At 41.3% G+C, this 24035-nt stretch overlaps 1 protein-coding gene across 2 annotated transcripts; it reads right to left on the bottom strand.

Moving 5' to 3' along the window:
• Positions 1-418: 418 nt before the first annotated feature.
• Positions 419-23420, bottom strand: ctnnbip1 (catenin, beta interacting protein 1). 2 transcript variants are annotated; one of them, XM_029506007.1, is made up of 4 exons: positions 23277-23420; positions 15814-15928; positions 14180-14270; positions 419-3481 (listed from the first exon to the last, which is right to left on the bottom strand). In XM_029506007.1, exons 2-4 carry the CDS (start codon positions 15907-15909, stop codon positions 3423-3425), a joined length of 246 nt encoding a protein of 81 aa, XP_029361867.1. In that variant the 5' UTR covers positions 15910-15928; positions 23277-23420; the 3' UTR covers positions 419-3422. The 2 variants fall into 2 exon arrangements, with proteins under 2 accessions (XP_029361867.1, XP_029361868.1); XM_029506008.1 differs by lacking the exon at positions 23277-23420 and adding an exon at positions 20145-20234.
• Between the last annotated feature and the right edge of the window lie 615 nt (positions 23421-24035).

Raw genomic sequence — 24035 nt, forward strand, 5'->3', positions numbered from 1 at the left:
GGTGTGTTATTCTCAGGATTCTCCTCCATCTGTGAACGGCGACATGGGAACAGTGGACAGATGTTCATCATTAGCACTGGAAAAACACGGAGCCCCTTCCCTCCAATTTCTGGTAACAACACTGCACCAAATTCAAACATCCGCCTCAATTATCACCTGAGAGAAAAACGAATGAACTGTTGACATGTGATTATTTAGTGCTGCGGTTTTCAGACTAATCGAAAAAAATCTTTTTTTTTTTTTTTTTTAAATCAAATGTCTCTGTGTCTTTCTATACAAGCTGCAATTTTCACTCCGAATAGGATTCATATTCTATCCAAACAGGATCAAAGAAACCAAGATTTCACCTTGATGACTCGATACTTTTCTCCTGGATGTTCGACATCATCATGAAAAGACAAGAAGATGCTACTTTTCACTGTTTAAATTTTCTTTAATGGTTCAGTTGGTATAGGATTTGGAAGCATTAAGTCAGGACATGGTCAGCAGCCATACAAAACGAAACCAACTAATCAATGTTGACAGAGAGGAAAATAAAATACAAAGGGGAAAAAAAAAAGACAATTAGGCAACGTCAGGTCATCACAGTAAAAAGATATATCGACCCTAGTCAAACTCAACAGCATGCTGACAATTGAAACTGGTAGCAAGTTCAGTGATGATCATACACACACTCCACCACGCACACGCACACATTCACAACTTGAACGAAGGCTGTAGAACAACCCTGATAGGTAAAATGTACAGTAAGACACCTTTTAGAGAATAACAAAACAAAACAATGCATAGACAAATAAAGAATGCTTCAAAACAAAAGTAAGCATAAAAAGACAAATTTCTTTGTCATAAGCGGACAGCACGATGGATCTGTTGGCCGTTTACATTGCAATGATTGTTGAGGACATTCAAATAGAAATTACTGCCAACATAGACATAAGACATAATGGGTAATGTCCATACCAAAAAAAAAAAAAAAAAAAGAAGATAAAAATGATTTTTTTTTTCCTTAAACATTTTTAAAAGAACTAGTAGCTTCCACAAATGTCAAGAATGTACAAACAATGGTCATTGTGGCAAGGCTTCAAAGATCCTCGGTTCCACTCAGATGAACATTATAAACCACGAGGCAGACATGCTTGGCTTTCACACCTTACAATTATTTTTAAGTTATACAAGTTAACAAATTGTATTTAAAACATTAAATATTGAGCATGTCACTAGAAAAACATGTTGGTTTTTAACAAATAAATTCGAGCTATTCCAGTAGAGTCAATAAACACAAAGGATATATTATTTTTTAAATCACCAAAGGAATAAAATTATGGCAATAAATGTTTCTTTCACTTGTTGAACTGACCATAGAATCTATGTGCTAAATATCAAAATGTATTTTTTGCAAATATCTGATTGATAATAGTGCAAGAGATACAGTACAGTCAGAAATAGCACAAAGTTCTCAGGCCTTGTGTGTTTAGTTCCACATAGTTAGAAATTAGAGTTTCTATGATTTTAGTGTGAATTACAGAGCCACTGATGATATTGAAAAGTGACTCACGTTGGGCTTTAACTATCTACTGGTGCTCCATCTGTACTGGGAGTTAATTCAGTATACAATAAATTACAACCACAACTTGTCTTATCAATTTTCTTAATCAATTTTATCTAACAAAAAAAAAACAAAACAAAAAAAACAATTGGCACAATCAAATCATTATTGTATTTTCCCAACGATCTGTACAATAATAATAATAAAAAAAAAAAGGTTTTACATGTCACAATAACCCAAAACAAAAGAAGTATTTGTTTTGGGAGAGTGTGTACACCTTTGCTTCATGTGATTATGTCTGCTAGTGTCTTTAATTCTTAATGCTTCCCTCGTGAGAAAAGCATGGCTTCACTCTCAACAGCCTAAGGTTCAAAATAAAGCAGCAGAGGAAACGAGCAGGGCCTCATTTGTAAGAGTGTGCAGAGAAAACTGAGTATGACCAGAAAATACCTTCACCTTAAGGCAGAAATCCCACCGAGCATTATCCTGCTCCGTTAACTCCCATAATTAAACATGATTGATTCATGACAGGTACGAACACACACATCAGCCAGCTGGTCGTACTGCTGTTTGTACAGATGATCAGGGAAGAGAATCAAATATTACAAGGTGAAAAACGCTGCGGATACCGAGCTGCATCTACTTCAGTTTGATGTTTTTCTCTTTTTTGTGGACACATCAGTGAGAGCCACAGTATCAGGATGAGAAATTATTCTGAAATGAACACAAGCTGGCGAATGTGGAGAACCAAAGGTGAGGGTCCTTTTTGTTAAGTAAAATACATTGTGTGACAGTAGTTAGTAATGTGTCAGATGTCCCTTCATTTCACTTTACCATAAGTTCTCCTATTAGAAATTCATGAATAGATTCCTAACAAATGATTTATAAAACACTATAATGGAGTTAACTGCCATTCTACAGACATTTAAAAGTGTTTATTGATTTACAGTGTTTGTTCACAATTCTAACATCTCCTACAAGGACACACTGTCATTCTTTCTCTGACTATACAGCAGCCACTTATGTGTCCTGAGGAGAAGTTAAAGTGGTGACACATCCAGTAACAAATCTCAAATCTGCAAAACTACTTACTAATTATTGTGTTTTAGAAACCATTTATTAAATGTTTGTTAATCCTAAATGAAGGGACATGAAGTAAAGAGTCTATCTTCAGCATGCAGATCACCTGTGTCCTTAAATCTCGACCTTCGCATGAGAGAAAGTGAACTTTCACTCTTGTTCTTATGCACAGAAATGTTTAGAAATGAGGCCCCCTCGTGTGACAATGTACAAAAGCCTTTATAACATGACAGCTAAATCAAAAATAATTTCAGCCCCCATTAAGGTAAGCAGAAATAACTGAAGTTTCTCCCCTAACATGATCAGTCCAGTCATCACACTCACTGCTTGACCAAAAACTATATTTCTCTTTGCTTTAATCAGCTGCTGACTGGTCAGTTCCTCCAGTGACCACAGCAGATAAAACACATAACACTGCCTAAAGTCTCAACACAGAGAAGATATTACAAATTAAAACCAACCTTCCCCCACAAAAAAAAAAAAAAAAAAAAAAGACATTAGATATTCATCCACACAATCTGTGAGTGTTTTCAATGACTGCCTTGTTGCCAAGACTTGAACCCACAGGACCCACTTGAGTGCATCTCAGGTAATGGTGTGCCAGCTTGTGTGAGGAGGATGAGGGAGAGCGAGGCAGCCACCTCCTGGTGTCTCTTCCCCACCTCTTCTCATGGTGCCCCTCCTCTCCTGAGCTCATCAGTGTTGTGGTTGTGGAGTTTGGGATGTTGACGATCACGTGCAGGCCGGTACGGAGGTGGGGAGGGATGCAATGGGGCGGGATGGGGGGGGGCCGGGGTCACTGTCGCCGATCCTCCGTCTCTGACCGTGAGAATGCCATCACCACGTCCTCAGCACCTGAGGATTAACAGCAGATCATCAGATAAATCCTCCGAATCTTTCCCAATTAAATAAAAAATGAAATAAAGTTTAAATGCTGCTGATTGTATCGCATGCTCCCCAGTAACATTAGAGAGACAGTAAACAGAGCTGTCCGTGTCAAAAATGAGCAAGACTAAAACTGAGGAGTCAAATTTACTGTATACTCTATCAGTTTCCTACAAAACTCAGTCCAAATGTGAGCCAATACCCAGAAATGTGTCACCTCTTATTGAAAAAAATGGAGAACTTGTTTTTAAGTTTCTAAAACATTCAGACATAAAGCTTCGAGTGACAGCTTGGCTGGATTTACCTGGTGTGTTTCAAAGACTGGAAGTTTGAGATCAGGATCTGGAGAGATGAGGTGCAAATGTGAAGTGCAAAAAATAATATTAACTTCTGTGACTAAATGGAAATATGTCGTCTTTCTTCTCCATTTCATTATTGTGAGCCGCTACGTTGTGAATTACATCATTCCCACGTTCTAAAATAAAAACTATATAAAACCTTCTTTTAAAAGTTTATCTTCTCTGCTGTCATGTTGTGACCGTCACACTCAATTATGAGATTTAAGAAGATGGCTGCAATCAGGACACATTTATGATACAATCCTCTGCTTTGCTGTCAGCACCCGTCTCAGACATGTATGCGTGTTGCTAAAACTGCTGCATTTGAGTAACACTTCAAAATGTTTTCAACTTGTGAGTTTATCACCCAAAACAAATTTCACTGAGTGTGAAGTGAGTCACGTTTTCCTCGGGTGCTTGGATCCATCAGAATCCTGACAATCTTGTCAGCTGTGACTGTAAAGCTGAGGGGGAATATGCAGCCATGAAAATCCATTTGGTGCATGCAGGTAATTTCCTCTACAGCCATGTTTGTCAGCTGCAAAGTCGGTGCCTGCCGTCCTAGAAGACTGACAGGGGGATGCTGTAGCAGATCGAGAGGATCACTAATACTCTGCCCGAGCAACACTGAGATCTGAGGCTTCACTATCATTCAGTCTCCATTGTTACTGGGACTCTGGCTGTGCAGCTCAAAGGTCTTCAGAGTGTACAATAGTAGATTTAATCATACTGACCTCAACAATGTAAATGTTGAATAGGTACAAAAATTTACAGTGCAGAGTCAGATTTCTTCACATTTCTCGTCCTCCTGCTAACTGGGACAAATATGGTCGTCTCGGCCTCTCCTCGTTGACTCAACTAAATGATGCTGCCAGTTACACAATAGGACTTAGTCAGATGGCTGACTGCATGCACGTCTGATAAATGAATACACGCTTTCAAATTCTTTTGTAGCAAGGGTAAATAAATGTATACTGTTCTTTCGCTGACTCACGCAGCAACAGTTTTATACAGATCTAAAGTTTTTGGCAAGAAGTCATTTTAATTTGTCGTCTCTTCATAAAAGTATTAAAACGCCTCTTGCACCGTCATGCTCAGCAGCCTGCTGAAATGCATTTGCTGCTTGGTAATGGAAGCAAATTGACTGTGAAATATAAAAGACCGCAAAGTACAATCAGGAACATTTCGTCTCCTCAATTCCTTGGTTTAAAAAAAAAAAAACGATATCTTGAGATGATGAGCGGTCCAAATGAACACTTGGTGCTGCGGCTAATAGTGAGCTAGATCATGTAGTGAGATAAAAACACTTGACAGGCTCTGATCATATAAATATCTTGAACACCAAGTTCGACAACTTTGCAGACGGTTAAGAAGAATTCCTGCCAGCACTGTGTGCCTGTCTGCTATAAAGAGACATTCTTCAGCGCAGTCCCAAGAGCTGGTTCGATTGAATTATTGTGGAGATATGAAAGTAGGCCGGGGACTGTGAGCCTCCACGTGTATTTGGCACAGGGGGCGGGCCCTCCTCGTGAGAAGGCGCAGACCCCCAAAATACAGAATTCATCTCTATCTCCACTCTGAAAATAATTAGCATATTTCTGTGCTGAATTCAGGTCACCAGGATTTTGTTGAAATAAAGACTTCTTTTAAACTGATCATACACATGGGAGTTCACTGGCCAGCCAATTAAGGTTATGAAAAAAGATAAAGCCAAGGGCAAAAGACGATGCTTTTAGACAGTGAAAAATATATTGACATAAACACACTGCCAGACTTCAATTAATAACATAAGCATTATCTGCATGGTGAGAGAATGTGGGGATGATGCTTCAACAGGACACAATTATGTAATACAGCGCAATAGGAAACCTGACCTGATTTACATCACTGCAGTTCACAAAGATGTTCTGGCCCAAAAACACCCAGAGACCTGAGTAAATGCCAGACTGAATGATTTTGTGGTTGTCTGAAGGAGTTCTTCCTTTTTTTCACAGACAGCTCAGAGACACATCAGGCACTGTGCAACCTGAGCTGAGTGACCAGCAGAAACACTCTCAAAATACACCCACCCAGAGCCAGAGCGGCTGGGCTATATCTGTTTTACTTCAGTGTTTTGCCCGTGGGGCATTCTCAGACCCCGCCCTGCCACAAACACACACATACACAGACACATGCGCCAACGAGATGGAAACGTCAGGTCCCTCAAAGCTGTTGCCTAGCGACAGATAAGAATCAGACTGCATCAGTGGATGGCAGCCTGCTCCTCCTGCTGCTTCCTATGAGCAAACAGCTTTTGGTATGTTTCATTGCTACTCAGCGTCTGGCTGCTCTCCGGCCCCTCCCTCCACTGTGCACTGATCCCCTCCTCGCCCCGCACGCTGTGGCTTAACAGACCAGCTCTGGACGGTGGATTACATAAATAACAGCAGCAACAGCTATGCCATCCTATTTGTCCTCCATAAATACTTGCAATGACAGGAAGGCCCCCTCGTTCCTAACACAAATAGTCTTTCCAGAAAAGAACATAGAGGCGAAAGGACAAGTATTTCAGCAGAGAGTAAAAGTCTAATAGTTTTGTGAATGCAAGTAAATATTGTACAGAGATTTTGAAGAGAAATCAGGGAGAAGCTTCATAGTCTCATGCTGAAAAGCATTATCATGATGTCATGTGCTATCTTCAAGTATCTGATGGGCTGAGTGATTGATAGTGATGTGTTTTTTTGTTTTTTTAGCAAAACTTACTGGTTATCTTATCTCTCTAATGTGATCATTTTCTGCTTTTCTCTTTTGTTATTTCAATGTATGTTGAATATCATTGAGGTCAGTGATCAGGAAAAACTACAAGAAAAATTCATGATTTTAATACAAAACACTAACAATAAATCAATTGAAAAAAAAGAGGTTTAAATGATAACCATTAGTTGCTTCCACCATTTAAGATCAAAGTCTTTCTTTGTGCCTCTGAGATATTATAAATGAAAAGTCAGCCAAAAATAAACAGCAGGAAAAAAAGAACCACTCAAAGTAAAAAAAAAAAAAAAAAACACACACTGGGAAATCAACCCAAAGGCAGCTAGTCTGAAGTTTCAGGCACCATCCCTTCGTTCTCTCTGAATGAGCAGAAAAACGACCATTTGTTGACTCCAGCTGAAGTGATGAAGCGCTGACTTATTAGTCAGAGCAGCAACAACATTTCAGGTCACAATCTGTGCAGGGTCAGCTCAGAGGATAAAGACAAAAGAGCTCCCCCAACACATACAGACAGACCAACAACAGCAGGGTTGGGCTAAGAAGCATGATGTCCAGCAGGGGTGTGTGTGGTCCAGCTCAACGTGTTGGCATCAACAAAAGCAGCACGACTTTAACAGACTCTGTAATTTTCACCTTCCCTGAATACTACTCAACTATTAGAACCGCTATTCGACCAGCCCTTGTAGGAAAGTTAATATATCACTTGTCCTCATAGTTTAACACCACAAGCTGTGCCAACTTTTCATGAGATTGATGCACTTTCAGTCTTGCAGCTAAATATTTTATTATTTCAGTGCGTGTACATGACCATCAACCAGCCCTCCCTAGAAGCTAGTTTGTTGATCTTTATTGAGTGAAATGAGGCAGGGAGGGCAGTGCTAGACCTCAGTGAATATAGGACGGGACAAAGGACAGACAAGGTGCAGAAGGATGGACAGGGGAAGGGAAGAGGGTGGTGCTGCTAGGAACTACTAGCACCACCTGCTGTGCTTTTCCTGCCACCTCACTCAGGATTATGAGAGGCCAGAGGATCTCTGTGTAGAACTTTGGAGAGATAGTGGTAGATTGAAAGAACAGTTCAGCCCATTGTTGGCGTTTTTGTGACCCAACCTGGGAAAGTGAAACCACAAATGCATGCACACACGAGACATGTTGGGTCTTCTCCACCCCAGAGACGTAGGTTTGCTGTGGCCCTGGCGATGGAACTTATGATATTTGATTCCATGTCCCACAGCTCGCTCCATATTATTTTCCTTTTCACTATGCCACCCCATCTCATCCATTGGCCTTACTGAGCTTGTCGCTCAGTTGGAGTAGCCTTTTGCCATGTTGAACAGCAGCTTGTGCATCAGCCACTGCAGTGTGAAGCTTCCACTTCCTCCCTGTTGCCAGGTTGGGAGCAGTGCCTCTTACCAATGGGTCCCCGGACTCGGGTTAGGGTTAGTGTCATCTCCAGCTGTGCTTTGGCACATTTATACTCCTTCACCAGGCTTGAGATAGGCAAGGAGAGGGCTCCACTTACATATAGTCCCACACTGCTCAGGTACCTTGGCAGGCCAAGCCACTTCTTCACCTGAGCATTCACTAGTCTCTCCAGTCGATTGGCATGGGATCATGTGACCATGTAGATGGTAACTGGTCAAATGAGACGGGGCAGGAGACCAATCTGGAAGCACCACAACTTCAACTTCCCTGGTAGGGCAGATCTCTCGATTCGGTTGAGGCCCTGCATTGTATCCTGTTCAGCATCTTTGAGGGCTGCATTTTACCAACGTCCAAAGCTTTCGATGGGCTTTTCCAGGATCGTTGACATTGGCTCTCCACTGATGTAGAACCTTTTGTTGACAAGTTGGCCTTTGATGATGAAGATGCTACGAGGCTTGCTGGATTTAAACTCCATTTATGCCCAGTTGATGTTTTCCTGGAGTTTATTCAGCAGACGTTGGGCACGTAGCTTCGTTGTTGTTGTGGTGGGAAGATGTAGCCCATTTTCCAAGCGTTCACCACCAACCACCCACTGTGATGCCCGAATAAGCATCTACATTGCCATGGTGAATGCCAGGGGAGAAATTGCCCAACCTGCCATTATTCCTATCTCCAGATGTTGCCAGGCAGAGGTGCTGACCTGTGTTGTGACGCTGAACTAGAGGTCTTTCAGGTAAGATTTACCAAGCTTTGTTATGCACTCTGGGACATGGAAGAAATTGAATGCCGTCCAGAGTATCTTGTGGGGCACTAACCCAAAGGCATTGGCAAGATCCAGGAATACCCGATGCAGGTCTTTCTTTTCATCTTCAGCCTTTTATTATTCGGTGCCAGATGATGTCTGCGTGTTCCAAGCTTTCTGAAAAAACACCTACCCTGGCCTTCTGCACTGATGTGTCAACGAAGTTGTTTCTTACCAAGAAGGCTGCAAGCCTTTGGACCACTGAAGAACATTTTTCCTTCCACATTCAGCAGACAGATGTCGCAGAAGTGGCTGATGGTTGAGTTCTTCTCCTTAAGTATCAACATCCCTCTTGCCCTTCGCCATGCCTTTGGTATAGCTTTACTCCAAATCACCTTCATTTGATGGCAGAGGTACTTAGAGACACCAAGAGTGTTCTTATAGACCCTATATGGAATGCCGCTGGGCCCAGGAGCTAATGCGGATCTCACCTGCTTTACTGTGTTCTTTACTTCACTCTAGGACAGGGGTCTGGTATTCATCTGATGGGTTGGTGGTTGGATTGGTGGCATGTCATCCAGTACGGTCACAGGCTCATGCCTCTGATTGTCAGAGGAGATGTTTTTCAGGTGCTCCTCCAGTTTCCTTACAGGTATTTCTAGGGTGCTGCTTTTTTCTTTCACAAAAATGCTTTTGGAAAACTTGTAAGGATCTTTGCAGAAAGCAGAAGTTATAGGGATCTCTGCAGTAGCTTAATGCCGACTGACAGGTTTGAGAAAGACAGAAGAATAATCCAGCCTCTCACAGTGAGTTGAGTCAGGCAGACTTGGTAGATCTGAGTGTCTGGCTGTGATTTGTGCTGCAGTGAGGAGCCCGATATAGGGACGATCAATACTTCTCTGCCCTGGATGAGACACCAAACAAAAGCGGGTCCTTACTCTGTGTCCCTGAGCTTTATTTAAAAAGGGAGGTTTACGGATTGTGTGATACCACAACTGTATCACAGAGAAAAGGAAACAAGATTATGTATCGATTGCTCTGGGCTATGGCATTATTTGAAATGAGAGCGGCCATATTTTTGTGAGAAGGAATGGGACTGACAGTTAGATTGGAATATCACACTCCGACCATGTAATTAGCACTCCATCTTGCCTCAAGGCCTCCTAATGACACCTGCTCCAATCTACTGAAGCAGCATGTCGCAACAACACCAAAGCCCACAGGGAAGCTCTGCTTTCCTAGGACAACTGAGGTTGCTATGGCAACCCTTCCTCGTCTCTCCTCTTTTGTTGAGTCCCTCAGACGTCCATCTGGGAGGAGTAAACTTTCTCTGTCAAATCAGACAGGATGATAAGTCTTGAGACAGCTGGCTTTATGTGTGACTGTGACAAACTGTATTGTTTTAGGTGACAGGATGTCAGCTGTAGAAAGCCGTGAATGGGAGAGTTAAAGGAAGAGGATTAAAGACAAAACTAATGTTCACCATGGTATGCTGTAACTATTGTGCCACAGAAAACTCTCTGTGCTATGGTGACACAGTTATTATTCAGAATTATCCAAAAAGGAGAAATTTACACTGAAACAAAATCCCTTAAAACCCCAGGCCGCGCTTAACAAGTTCACACTTCATTTCCAACCTTAATAACAGCATTAAACCCCAACATTTCAGCTCCTGTTTGCCCACAATCCTCTGCATTGCCATAATCAAGTTATTCACAAAGCTGACTATAAAAAAGTGAAAGAAAAACATTCATGGCTCCGGTGCCTTTGGCAGCGAATTCCTCTTTGGCCTGATTAAAATTGCAAAGTGAAATTCTGTATTTGCATGTATGGTAATTAGGCAAATAAAACTATCTGAAATGCTAATTCAGTGACCCACAGACTTAAAAGAAATATGAGGGGCAACCCCCAAGCTGGTTTTCAATTTCTTACGAGGAAGAAAATAGAACATTAGACAACTAAGGAGAGTTTGGGCTGTAATAATTCAGGGTTAACTCTGTGATAAAGGATGTTTCTGCACAGATTGGGGCTGGATGACAGGCCAAAATTTATATCCCAATTTATTTCTTAATTTCGGTCAATATGATTTAATTCTGATATCAATGTGAACACTTGAACGCTCACAGCAGATGTCTGTAACTTCCGAAAAATGAGTTTGGGCAATAAATATCTTTATTTTTATTTTTATAAAATGGTAAATTAATGTAAACCTTCGTTGTATTCAACCCTCATATATACACAGAAAACATGACATCGTCAAATAAACAAAACCTCTGTTTTTTCAACATTAATTGCTTTTTAAACAAAAATAGGTTGATTACTTCTTTTTTAACTGTTCTGTCTGCCTTACTATGGGCTGTGGAAACTCATTTGGTCGCATGTGTATTGCGGTCAGAGGTAAACATGAAGCAATCAACTAACTTACTTTTGGTTGACCGCTGGCTGCCTGCCTGTGGTGACACTAAGACACATCAACGTGGCCCGCTGTGTTATGCTCTTTTTGCTCAGCTTTAATACAATGACCTGACACCCTGTAGCTACTGTCAGTCGGTGACGGATGTTTTAAATAATGTACATTAAAAGATCATACAATACATGTGTTTAAAAATCCTAACAATGTTATTGTAACCTTTTCTATCATGATATATCGATGTTGAATTATTGCCCACCCTTATGATAATGGAGTTTTCCTGGAGTGCAACACTGCAACACTTATAAATAAGATTTCTTTTCATAATATATCAAGCTGACAACAGCAATGAGGTTATCCATTTGTAACAGAATGCCCTAACGCCTTTGCTGCTATTTAACATTTCCTGAAGATAGCTTGGCCTCGACTTACATTAATCAATATTTGAGCAAGCCTCCACTCCACCATAATGCCCTCAATGCCCTCTAAGAAGCCACCATTCGATCAATGACGCCATATCTAACACAGGACATTTGCTCCACGCTGAGACCCCTCGAGGAGGCTGGTAATAACACAACCTGCATCAGCACACTCTGCACATACATCATTGTCCCAAAGCTGAGTGTGGATCTTGCGGCTAGATCGGTTTAGCGGTTGGAAGGCTTATGACCTCTGATGGGAGCTCCATTAAAAACCTAAGATTTCTCTTTTGTCCTGTTACAAATGTAATAATATCCAAACAAAGTTTTCTTTTTAATCATGGCTGCAAAAAAATATTTGCCAAATAGCTACTTCTATGTTTCAACAACCATTTTACCTCAGCTATGCAGCCATGTTTGATGCAGATACTGAGTGAATCGACACAAGGTGTGTCAGACCCAGAGAAACAGCTTTAGCTGCTGGCCGGTCACAGAAAGAGGCTGTGTGGTTTTTGTGTCAGATTGTAATATAATTACATTGTGCAGGACAGGGGACGAGGTCTGCTGTTATTGCAATGCAGTGAGAACTAGCTGATCCACAGAAAAAAACATATTTTAACCCAAAGCTGGTCAGGCACAGATGTGGAGAATATGACCATTGTAATTGACAAATAGAACATTTTATTGTAACCTGTGATTTATTTTCCTTCACCTTTGGGATAGATTTATCTTTATGGTTCTTGCGTTTTTTTAAACAAACAAAAAACAAGATATCTTGTACATGCCACAATGGTATTTTCACTGAAGTTGGTGCTTGTATTAAAATTACCCTTTCAGAGGCACAGTGATCATGCACGTTGCCAGGTGATAAAGCGATTCCTTTCATCTATTTTTTACAATATTACCAAGTCTAAATGAGATCAAATAGTGGGCTTCCCTCCCGGTGTAACTGAACCTCTTCACACATCCTCAAAGGATCCCAAATGTGCTGATACTTAAAAAATGCTGTCCTTCAGCACAGTGTTTAATATTTAAAAGTGATTAACTCCCAGCTATCTCATCAGTGCCTAATCACTTTACTTTGGACAAGATGCAGACCACAAATAATTTATCGCTATGCCGAAGAGGTGTCATGCTGCCAGGTGACAATAAATGTGTCTGTTTCTGTGATGTATAATGTATAAATTGGAGCACCTTTCACCAGTCATATTCCTCCATAATTAATGAGGCTCTAGGTAGCAGTATTGACGCAGCAAAGATGTGGAGTACTGCATCTACTAGAGGGCACGGAGAAACAGAACAAACTGACAGCGAGTCTGCAGTAGTTCAAAAAACATCCTTCGTAAACAAACGATTCAAGAAAATCAGCACTGATTTGGGTGCTGTGCTTTTTAACGTGTCGCATCCTCCATCTAAGCTGATGCAAAACTTTATGTTCTGCTGTTCTCCAAAAAAAAATACCTGTTAATAATTAAAACTGTCTCTGATGCAGTGATCCACATTAAAATATTGATGGTGCACACCCTTTTAGAGGATCAGCTTAAATTTAACAAACTTTGAAAATGTATTTTAATCCTGCGGGCTAAAAAAAAAACCAAAACAAAACACCAGAGGACGGCCAAAGGAAGGCCACTGAGCCTGTTACTTGTTTCATTAACAACTTCTACGATCACATAACTAATTCATCATTTTTAATAACATACAACATATTTATACTTTTTTCAAAGAGCAGTGACTGTTGGTGGCCAAAGGAACCAACATTAAACCCACATTATAACAAACACAGTTGTTAAGCCCCCCTGAGACACCAATATAATATTGGATAAAGCATCCTGAGGTTTAACATCAGGGCTCCTATCTGATACCTGTGTCTGGAGTCTCTCTGGAAAATAGCTGCTGGTCAGCTTACTAAAAAAAGAAAAGATAATTACAGTTTGCTGCAGCTCTGTCAGACAACTGCAGTGCCTTTCATAGTTTTTTAATCTAGCCCCCTCTTGTGGTTGAAACTTCTAAAATCTAACAAGCTCACAAAAGCTCGACTACGCTATCTAGTGCCCTGAAAAAGGACAACCAGCATATGTAAGAACATAAAATCAGCAACCAACAAATCTGTTAGAATTAAAGATACGGTTAAAAAAAAAACAAACAAACAAAAAAAAAAACACATGCCACAATATCTGAACGCGGTTCTCAATCCAGGCCACTTGTGACGAGCAGTGAAACCAGCAACGCACTCTTTCTGAAGATGAGTCACTTCGTTCCAGTCAGCCACACTGTTTGCACTGTGAGTAATCTCACAGTGCTGGTAGGCTGCTGAGTCGGGCTCAGAGCTCAGTCAGGTAATCTTTTAGACCAACGCGGGCGCAGACACAGAGGGATGTGTGTCGAGGGTTTTTCCCTTGTTTTCATTCTCTGCACAGTAGCACCTCTGCAGCATGTTGCTGGTGTTTGTGAATGTCAATTAAGTTTTCAATGTTTTCAAGCGTTGGAAAGTTTAACTTCGTCACATTCAACAACGAAACAGAAGTCCGAAAAAACTGATTAATAAATACAAAAAAGTGTGCGTGTCTCCCCCGGCCTTACCCTGGTCTATGTTGTGCTGTGGTAGTTGGCTCATCTGACTGTGGACGACACCGGCGTAATTTCGGAGAAAAGCCTCTTCACTCGGCGTAAGCTGAAGTAAGAGTGAAATTCCAAATTATAACACATAACTGCGTCAAGAAGATAAAATCAAATACAGTCTGAAAAAGGTGATGATCTAAATTAAAGGTAAATCAGATTATTCTCCAGAAAGCAGCAATCGGTTCATCCAAAGGATTAATTTTTCATCATTTACTTTCCCGCTGTTTGTATTTTGATATACATCTTCACTTAAATCATTTGAAAAGACACACATTTACACTGGACACTGTACATCTTTGTGTTAAATTTCTGAAAACTTTAAGTGCGCAAGTATAGATCAGCTAATTATACATTTGAAATATATAAGGCATTATATGTGTAAAAACATTGTGATAAAGGGTTGTCTTCTGATCACAAACTTTGCCTTTCAGTCGATGGAAATCTTTTAATGTTGTCTCTTAGTGGCAAGTGTTTAATCTCTTTGGTTAATAGCTTTGCATGGCACTTGTTTGTTTATTGGAAAAATAAACCTAACTCCAAGAAAATGCAATATAGAGCAACAAACAAGAAAATAACTCTGAGGGTTATGGTCAAAAGTTGACGGAGGCAGCTTTCGGCTATATAATGAGAAATCGTTATCATGATATCAGGGGTTATATTCATTAAAAAATTAAAAATGCCATTAATTTATTTAAAATGTTATGTGCAACAGTGTAAAAAATAATGCACACACTGAAGTTTATGTCCAACCAGTAAATGGGTATTTACAGTGAAACGTGCTCTGTCTATGATAGCAACGTCAAAATGCTTACTGAGTCATTCAACTATACCTCAGAGCCAAATCACAAATGACCTGAAATATATCAAGGTTGTGCTATTGCCACACCCAGAAGCTGAATTTAGTGATGTCTCAGATTTTCATTGCAAGACCCTTGTCTTTAAATCTGCTTGCTTTCTTACAAAAAAAGGTTATAGTTTGCATTTATATGCTTCTGCAGCATCACAACCATTCAGAACCTCGTCACGTCTTCAGAGGTAGAAAATTGCTTGTTTCTGCTGACATCTTCAACTGTGTCAAAAGTGACATCTAGGCAAGAATTCACTACCTGAAATGTTGTCACTGCCTGCACAGTGAACACTGAACAGGAGATATCCGTGAAGGTGCTGTGTGCCCTGCCTACTTGCAGGTGATGGAAATATTTGTGTGTCTCACTTCTCATCAAGGGATTATTGTCAACAGTCTAAAATTAAAAGTCAGCTTTTTAGTCAAGCTTCAGCCTGCCCTCAGTCTCCACTTTTCCAACAGGAGAAATGTGCTCTTCCACAGCATGGATGGTTACAATTTAATTTGCTATGGATCTTTGCTGATGTTCTAGCCATGAAATAGTTTTATCTTTTTTTAATGATAGGTCTGTTGTTTCCCTTTGCTTCTGTTTCTAGTACTGATGGCCAGATTTTATATGATGCTTGTGTGTGACTCTGCTCATTAAACACAACAACTGTACGACAAAAAAAAAAAAAAAAAAAAAAAAAGACAGGTTCTTTTAATCTGACACCAACCTCCAGATTGTGTTGAGACAAGACAGTATACTTACATTTGATCCCATTTTCTTTAGCATGAGCAGGACCCGCACTTTCTGTTGGATGTACATGTCTTCAGGAGACTTCCCCGGGGCCTCCTCGCGGTTCATCCCCCCTGCTCCTGTGGCTCTGGACACAAAAACAAATCCACATTACACAAGACCTGTGAAAATCAGTTACACAAACACTCAGTGTTATTAGAGGTTAAAAATACTCAGTCACACAATCTGACCGGTTATGAGATAATACAGTGAAATCTCTCTAATCATCAACATCCACCTCTGCAGCCTTGAGAAGGTGAAATTAATGAGGTAGCTATTCTGTGTTTTGTGTGAAATATGAGTTCTGTGCTGCTGTCAGAACATTTCATGCCAGTGCTCATTGTCAGAAATGAGATTCAAGCTCCTATAGGCAGCAGCAGTGAGCTGGCACCCTCGAGTACTTGTTATTACAACAACATAAAAGACAGCATTTTATTAATTAAATGTTCTCTAATCTGACTTCTCAGATATAGAGCATCAGGATGAATGTTTTACCATTTGGGTAAATAATGCAGATGGTCTGTGTGTGACAAGCTCTTCATTCATACAACCCAAAGAGTGATGACATTGGAAGTCAGTGGCCTTGTCTCAGTGCAGTTTTGGCACTTCAAAGCGTGAATGGCTGTCATTAATATTGCATGGCAGTTTTCACACAGATCTCGCCCCTGCTTGCTCGTTCCATCTCTTATTCTCTGTCTAACTAATGACCTATTTTTCCTGTCAGTTTGGAGAGATGCAAAATATAGGCAAAGAGGGAGAAAAGGGGCAGGGAAAAGGAGGCGATAAAAGGAGCTGCCAAAGCTAATGCGGATGACAGAAAAGGGATAGGTTCCGCTGCGATAGCGCACACACATCAAGGTTGGCTGCTGTCGCATCAGATCTCTGTTGTAGCACACCAACCGGATGAGGCATGTGGCACAGCTTGATATCAAGCCTGCATTTTCTAATTGAAAAAGCTAAAACATGCCGAAGGAATAATTCACTTAAAACAGCAAAATAAAAACTTGAAGGATAAGTGTGCTAATCAAAAAAGATTAATTCATAGAGAGAATATCAGTATGCAAGTCAGGATTTGTTCTCTACTAAGAATCTTTCATAAAAAGCTGACAGGAGGCACAGAGACTATGATAGTTCTGGCAAATTATTTTGGCCTTTTTTCTATACAAAGAACCACTAATGCATGTTGACAGGCAGTTTGATGTGGGGTTATATTTAATTGAGAAGCTGGCTCTCTGCCCCCGCCCCCTCCCCAAAGCCAAGGGGTGGAGGATGAATGGGGCACCATTGGCCATTGGCTGACGTTTGGGTGTCACTGTGAGCATGTGGATTCATCCAGATCAGAGCAGCTGGACAGCATGCTTCTGGCTATAGTCTGTATAATTACAGCAACCTTTGGTGGCCGCTTACTGTAAGCAATAACACTTGACTGTGTCTTTTTGCCCATTTTCAATGGTTGCAGGACACTGAATAAAAGGGCAGACAAATAAATTAGTTATTCACTTTTACCTCCCAAGTGTCAGGCACGGTTTAATTGGGGGGTTTGGGAGAGCTGAAGACTCAAAGCAAGACAGAAATGAAAAGACTGAGAGAGCTTGCCAGTGTCAGTTCAGTAGCTCAGAGCACCTTCGGGGTAGTGGTGGCGGCGTGTGAATGTTGTCGGGTGGGGGTGGTGATGGTGATGGAGAGAGGGTGTTGGTGGAGGCTTTTCACAGTGGGTTGGGTGGGTGCGGGGTGGCAGCAGCTTTACAAATGCAGCAATGACACGTTTGATCACGTCTCCAAGCTCTTTGCCTTGGAGAGCTGTGCCTCCAGGCACAGAGACCTACCAGTCAGGCACATGATAGAAAGAAAGATAGAAACTCCAGGGCACAAATCTGCCTGAGAAACACTAAATCTAAAAGTAGAGGAACAGGACTCTAATTCCCAAAACGTGTTGTCTGTCTTGAGAGCAAGACATTATTATAAAAAAACATTCATTATTAATCACAAATATTTTGAGACTTGATAACTTAAACATTTCTGTGTCTGCTACTGTCCACTACGGTGTTACTGCTTTCATGACTGATTCATTTCTGATCCTGTGATGGTAGCTTTTGAAGTTTGAAAGCTGGCCATATTTAGTAGCATCTCTGCTCCTGACTGTTCTGAGGATTGCAATTGGTATTTTTACCAGCCTGAAAGATTGTTTTATCTTATCCTACTTTCACAGTGATAGCTGCTACAAAGACAATAAAACGTAGTACATGAAATCCTGTAGGGAGTGACTCTAGAAGAGACGGTGTGGGATTAAAAATGAGGACAACTGATCAGAGATGTGCTTCTGTTGTTGTGACATGTTTGTGAAGACTCTTTAAAAATATAGAGGTAAGGGAAAGGAGTCAGATCCCATATTTTTCAGCTAGTCTTCACACTGGAGGGAATGATGGGACTAATGTGTAGATGACTACTTTGGGCAGCACATTAACCACATATTTGGAATCATTATTGGTCTAACTTAAAAATGCATTACTGTCATAGCATCTATTATCATACATTTTTTTGTTCATTTGCTTTGTTTTTAAAGCATTAAAACAGAATCCCAGACCTTAAGATGAGGCTCAATTTGTTTATTTTGACCTATAAAGTGCAGAAAACCTCAATATTTCATATAACCTGTCAAAAATTGAATTAAAACCGATCTCAGATATCTAAAGCTCATAAATATTACATTTAAAATCAAGCATTACAGCTGATATTCTGAAACCAGTTCAGGACTTTTGTATAGTAAAATGACAAATGATTAATTGAAACATAATTAATTTTCTGTTGTCGCTTTTGTCAATCAACTGATAAATCATTTGAACTGCAGCTACAATGATTTGTCCATTAATCAATGCAATTTATTTAATTTGTTCAAACTGTGGCCTGACCAAATTTTTAAGATTGTGTGACTTAAAATACTGTTAAGAGGAACACAAAATCTACTATTTACTTAGGAAAATGTCTGAATTACAATTCTGTCACTTCAGCAATGAAGTCCATCCAGCCTTTCCTCCAATATGAGGAACTACACTGTTATGTCCCTGTAAAAATTAAGGCGGACATGAAAGACTTGTCAAGAAGCTGTGACAAGCAGTAAAGAAAATTAAAAATAACAATAACAAAAAAATATCCCCAGTGATGCTATGGCCCTGCCTTATTAAATGTGGCCTTGTCAGGCCATTCTGACATTATTCTAATATACACGTGCTTCTGCGTGACTGATTGATGATGTCTGAAATGATTTCAAGGACGAGAAACAAGGATGCTGTTCGACTCCTTTGCGTGTGTTTGATGTTTGGGTCTAGAGGTGGGCTGGCTCAACACTAATCCCTGGAGGGATGCTCAGCCTCAGACACATGCGGCTAATGTTCCAGACATAATCAAAGGGTTTCTTTAATGCTGATCTATGCCTAATCCCCCTCTCTGCCTGCGATGGGCTATGTGAAGGATGTTGAGCTGAGCTGAGCTGGGGCGCTCTCAGCAGCCGAAGGAAATCACAGTATCACTGACACGTAACTGAAAAAACTTAAATCAACACAAACAACATGGCTATCTACACATTCCCAATTTGTTCGCAGGGCTATAGCGTGAGAAACAATAACTGATGATGAAATATAATGCATTTGGCAGTGATATCATCATTACTCACTAATAGTTACAACATCCCTGAACCTGAGATGGTGTTTTAAAATATCTTTTTTTGGGGGGGTGAATTTTGTAGTAATATGACACAAAGGAAATCACAAACCATCCCATTTACCAACCTCGAAGTAGTGTGGTTGGCATTTTGTCAATATTTATTGCTTGAAAAATACTGTTGCGGATTCTTTTTCTTACAGACTATTTGATTAATAATTAAAATTATGTACTTGTGTCTCATAACGTATGTTAATATATGTACTTGGATAATTCTCAATTCAAAGTATCGTCAATTTTTAAGAGGGATGATTTCTTTCTTAATTTTGTACAATTATTTTACATTTTGTTTGTCTTACATCATTAAACTTAAAGACGAAAACAAAAAACAGAGGAGATCCTGTTCTCTTCTTTCTCCCAGCGAAAAAGGTTTAAAAACAAATGAAGAGACAGGTTTTGTCTTTGATAACTTAAACATATTGATGAATTCAATATAACCATCAAGATGTGCCGTGTTTGTTCCAAAGGAACCAGGGTTGAAAATCATATTGTGATTCAGAATACAGACTGTTTCAAAACTCTGGGCCACACAGCGCAGTGAGCGTCTGATGCCAGGGATGACAGTATGCAATGTGATAGGCCCTCACATTTGCTGGGGGTCATGAAGAAGCAGAGGCTGCCACAGTTCATCAGCCCACTCACACGTGGCCGGGTCCACTTACTGAGCTTCTTATTTGGCTCTGGCTGCAAAGAACAATGCACCACATCTGATTAATTTACAAATCAAACCTGTCCAGGAAGAACATTCAAGGAAAGCAGGATTCCTGAAGTAACAGACAAACTGTGAGAGGCGTTTAGCTTCACACATATGCTGCAAAAAACCTGAACTGCACTGGCCGGAAGAAGTCAACGGTCTCCAGAGTAAAAACTGATCGGGAAACATTACTAGAATTTACTCATGAGCTGCTCCAGCATCCCAAGCAAATGTGTGAGAAACTTAAGTAGGCTATAACCCTGGTGTGGCTGCCAGCTGATCCGCCAACAACCTGGCCTGGATCTGTGAAGCAGCTGTGTCTCTGCAGGTGCACGCGCGCACACACACACACACACACACAGCTCTTCCACTGATGAATAACCATGTCATGAAACTTCGTACAGCTACTACAAATCAAAGTGAAAAAAGGACAAAACATGATGTTCACAAAAATGAACAAAAATAGGTATGAGATACGGCAGTTCGCCAAAATAAAAAGCAACTTTGCTGGTTATTTTTAGAGCTGCAATGATTAGTCAATGCGAAAAAAAGTCACTGGCTGCCATTTTAATGATCTATTTATTGTTTTGAAAAACTGCTGGATACGATTTGATTTTCTAATAACAGGATTTTAGCTGTTTGGATTTTGGACTTTATGGACTGTTGATAAAATCTCTGCTCAAATCTTTCACTTGTTTTTGGATTTGTTACAAATACCTGATTAATGCAGTTGTCGAAAGTTTATTTCTGCCCATTATCTTCAACCTGCATAGTGACACTGATTTCCAAACTTGCATGCTCATAATGAAACTGTTTGAGCAGTCATAACCAGACCGACTTCCTCTGAGACAGACTGGCATGAGGTCCTGAAACTGCATGAGCCAGACGGGCAGACACTCCAGGGCAAAAAGGCTCTGGCTTGGACTTACTGTATGCCTGCATGCTGCCTTTGTGAGGAGCCATCTCCTAACATGTACAGTTCCCACAACAATGGCTATGGTATTTGGGTACAATGGGGGTGAACCGGATTATGGAAACATGATTGATAAGTAGGTCGTGTCTTGTTGTCACTACGTGAAGCATGAACTCAAACAATCCTGTTCAACTGTACAGGCTTAGTTCATAGCTGGGATTCTGGGTGTGCTCAACTGTTCTTTGACTATTTCTGTGACCAAATTAAATTGAAGCAAAGCCTTGCAGGCATTGAATTACAGCAGTGATATGGCATTTAATAAAATTGTACCCAACAACAACCCTGACCCTAACAACAAGAAATAATCGCAATACATTTATGATACTAAAACAGTTCAACTGAAAACTTCCATTAAAACCAAACTCTTTTCAGCAAAAACAGTTCATATTAAGATCTGCTTTTGTAAATCACTCCACACTTCGTAATTTGACACAAGAATGTTTTTCACCAACCATGCTATATCACATAATTAAATCTGGTCTATGATCTCAGAACATCTTTTCTCCTCTGAGTCTCTCAAAGGAATTGAAACAGAAGCTGCAGCCTTAAGCTGCTCCCTTGGGGGAGCGGCTGCAACATTTCAAAAGCACCAATGCCACGGCACAGCAGAAAATTCTGATTTGCAAACACTTATATGATCTGTGCTTGGAACGATACAATGCAATACAAATGTGCCGGGCAGCATGCACAACAGTCAAAGACCAGCACAGAGGAAAGATGGTAATGCTTTCAAGTTGGATTTTTAAGTTGGAGGACTGTGTAGTTTGCATTGGGCCACGAGAGGCTACTGCACAGCCCGATGAGTGCGAAAAGGCTGTCAAATGCTTGCGCCAAACGCAGAGCAAGAGGCTGTGTGATGAACCAGCCGCCCCTCTCAAACCGGAGCGTTCGGGCAGCTGATGGGGTCCCCTCGGGGCTCGAGGGGGGTTGAGTAGATACTGAGGAGCACCTGCCCTGAATGTGAGGAGGCGAGGCCAGCGGTCTTAATCTCTCTCCAAAATCCAGCCAGCTCGGGGAATGTGCAAACTAAGGCAGTCTTGACATACTGTGACTCCATGACCAACTCTGCTAGCTGCCAGGAGGATTCAGTGTGCTCGCCTGTGGCCAAGCCCCGACACCCACTGGCTGCAGCTCTCATCAATGCCCTGCTGCCGGCAGGGTGCCAGCTTTGCCACTCAGAGGACTGTCATCTATCTGACATGAGGAGGAGGAGGAGGAGCAGACACTGTAAAAGGCAGAGTGGCACAATGCATCTATGGGTGGCACGGTCCAAAAATAGAGATTCAATGAAGGAGTTATTTGAAAAGCAAACGTGATCGTGAAAGCGATTCAGTTCAGCCTGTTTAGAGGCTGCAGCAGCTTTGTCCCTGCTCTCTTTGCCTCAGGCTGACTGATGTTGTAATGTAATGTGTGTTTTCACGCTCTTCTGAATTTGATATTTGGAGGGGATCATTTCAGACACGTTAACTTCAGCAACACGATGGTGGGGGAGCAAAACAAACCGCCGCTAGCGCTGCTATCCACCAAATGCATTAGTTTCCCTGAAAGAAAAACTGGACATGAAAAATAGCAGAACAAAGAAAAGCACCTGGACTCGTAAAGCAGTTTAGAAAAACAGCGGTGGGGACACATGACTGAGGACGCTCCTTGTTTTCACGCTGCGGGACGGACGCTGCTCAACTACGGCAGCGTCTTGCTAGCAAGCACCGAGCCGTCCGCCTTACTTCGGTGTGGATCTTAAATAATACCAGCCGTGGAAAACCTGTGGACCGGCCAGTTAATGTCCCACAAAGTGGTCTTTCCTTTTAAAAACGGCCAACATTTCACGTACCCTCCGCCAAACGCGCGCTATCCCCGGTAATGCAGTCGGCGCTAAATAGCCGAGCTAGCTCGCTAGCATGCCCGAGACAAAAGCCTGAATGAAGTTCCTGTGGGCGCTCACACCATCCAGGTGCCGCCGCCGAGCCAGGAGAGGAAACCCCGGGATTCAAACACAGACCACCGCCTCTGGACCCCCCGCCCTGACACCGGCCTCCAGGTCCGTGAGCTTACCCCTCCTGGTCCAGCTTTCCTTTCTTCTGTGCTCTGTTTGAATGGTGTGTTGTTGTGGGAGGGCGTCCTGTTCCGGGGTCACATCCCTCCAGTCGGCACAGCTCCGGCGGACTGACTCAACGCAGCGAGGGTCCTGCTGCTGGATCCGTACCGCGGCGGACCACCGGGGGCGCCACCGGCACGGGGCTCCGGTGACCCCGGGGGTCAGGGACCAACGAGGTGTGCGCGATTTCATTGTCAGGTTGTTTATTGCGAATCATGAAACGGAACAAATTTGTACAACTTGCTGTTTAAATTCATCTCCAGCACACCGCGAAAAAATGGCGTGATAATGAAAGTAATTGTTGGTGCTGGCCTTATGATGCTCCTAAAATGGAATAATAAGTGATTTAATAAAACTTAAATAGATCTTCAACACCACCAGCCCACAGAACAGAGGACAATCTGTCACAGCTGATTCTGTATCTCCTTCAAGTTTCTGCCAATTTAGTTTAATTTGATTCCCAAAATGTTATAGATCCAACCTGGGGCCCCTGGAATGACAGGCCCCCTGGGGTCCATGTCAGCCTTGAAGGGTAGATCAAATTTTTTCCTTTAGTGAGGACTATCGTTATTTACTGAGCAAATATAAATATACCCAGATGTATGCTTTTGCGTTGCTTGTTACAACTTTCCATTTAACTTGTAAGCAATAAATACACATGAAATATTTTCTGCTGAATTTATGGTTGAACTTAGATAACATTGTTGTAGATGATG

This window comes from Echeneis naucrates, chromosome 7, assembly GCF_900963305.1.
Source record: "Echeneis naucrates chromosome 7, fEcheNa1.1, whole genome shotgun sequence".
In the NCBI taxonomy this organism is placed as follows: domain Eukaryota; kingdom Metazoa; phylum Chordata; class Actinopteri; order Carangiformes; family Echeneidae; genus Echeneis; species Echeneis naucrates.

What these genes read in the sequence shown, in the direction of transcription:
- ctnnbip1 (XM_029506007.1), bottom strand. Translation starts at nt 15,909, where the DNA reads ATGAACCGCGAGGAGGCCCCGGGGAAGTCTCCTGAAGACATGTACATC. An exon ending in TAAAGAAAATGGGATCAAAT is followed by an intron (nt 14,271 to 15,813) that starts GTAAGTATACTG and finishes CTCTTACTTCAG; the next exon opens with CTTACGCCGAGTGAAGAGGC. An exon ending in ACAGCACAACATAGACCAGG is followed by an intron (nt 3,482 to 14,179) that starts GTAAGGCCGGGG and finishes GTTAATCCTCAG; the next exon opens with GTGCTGAGGACGTGGTGATG.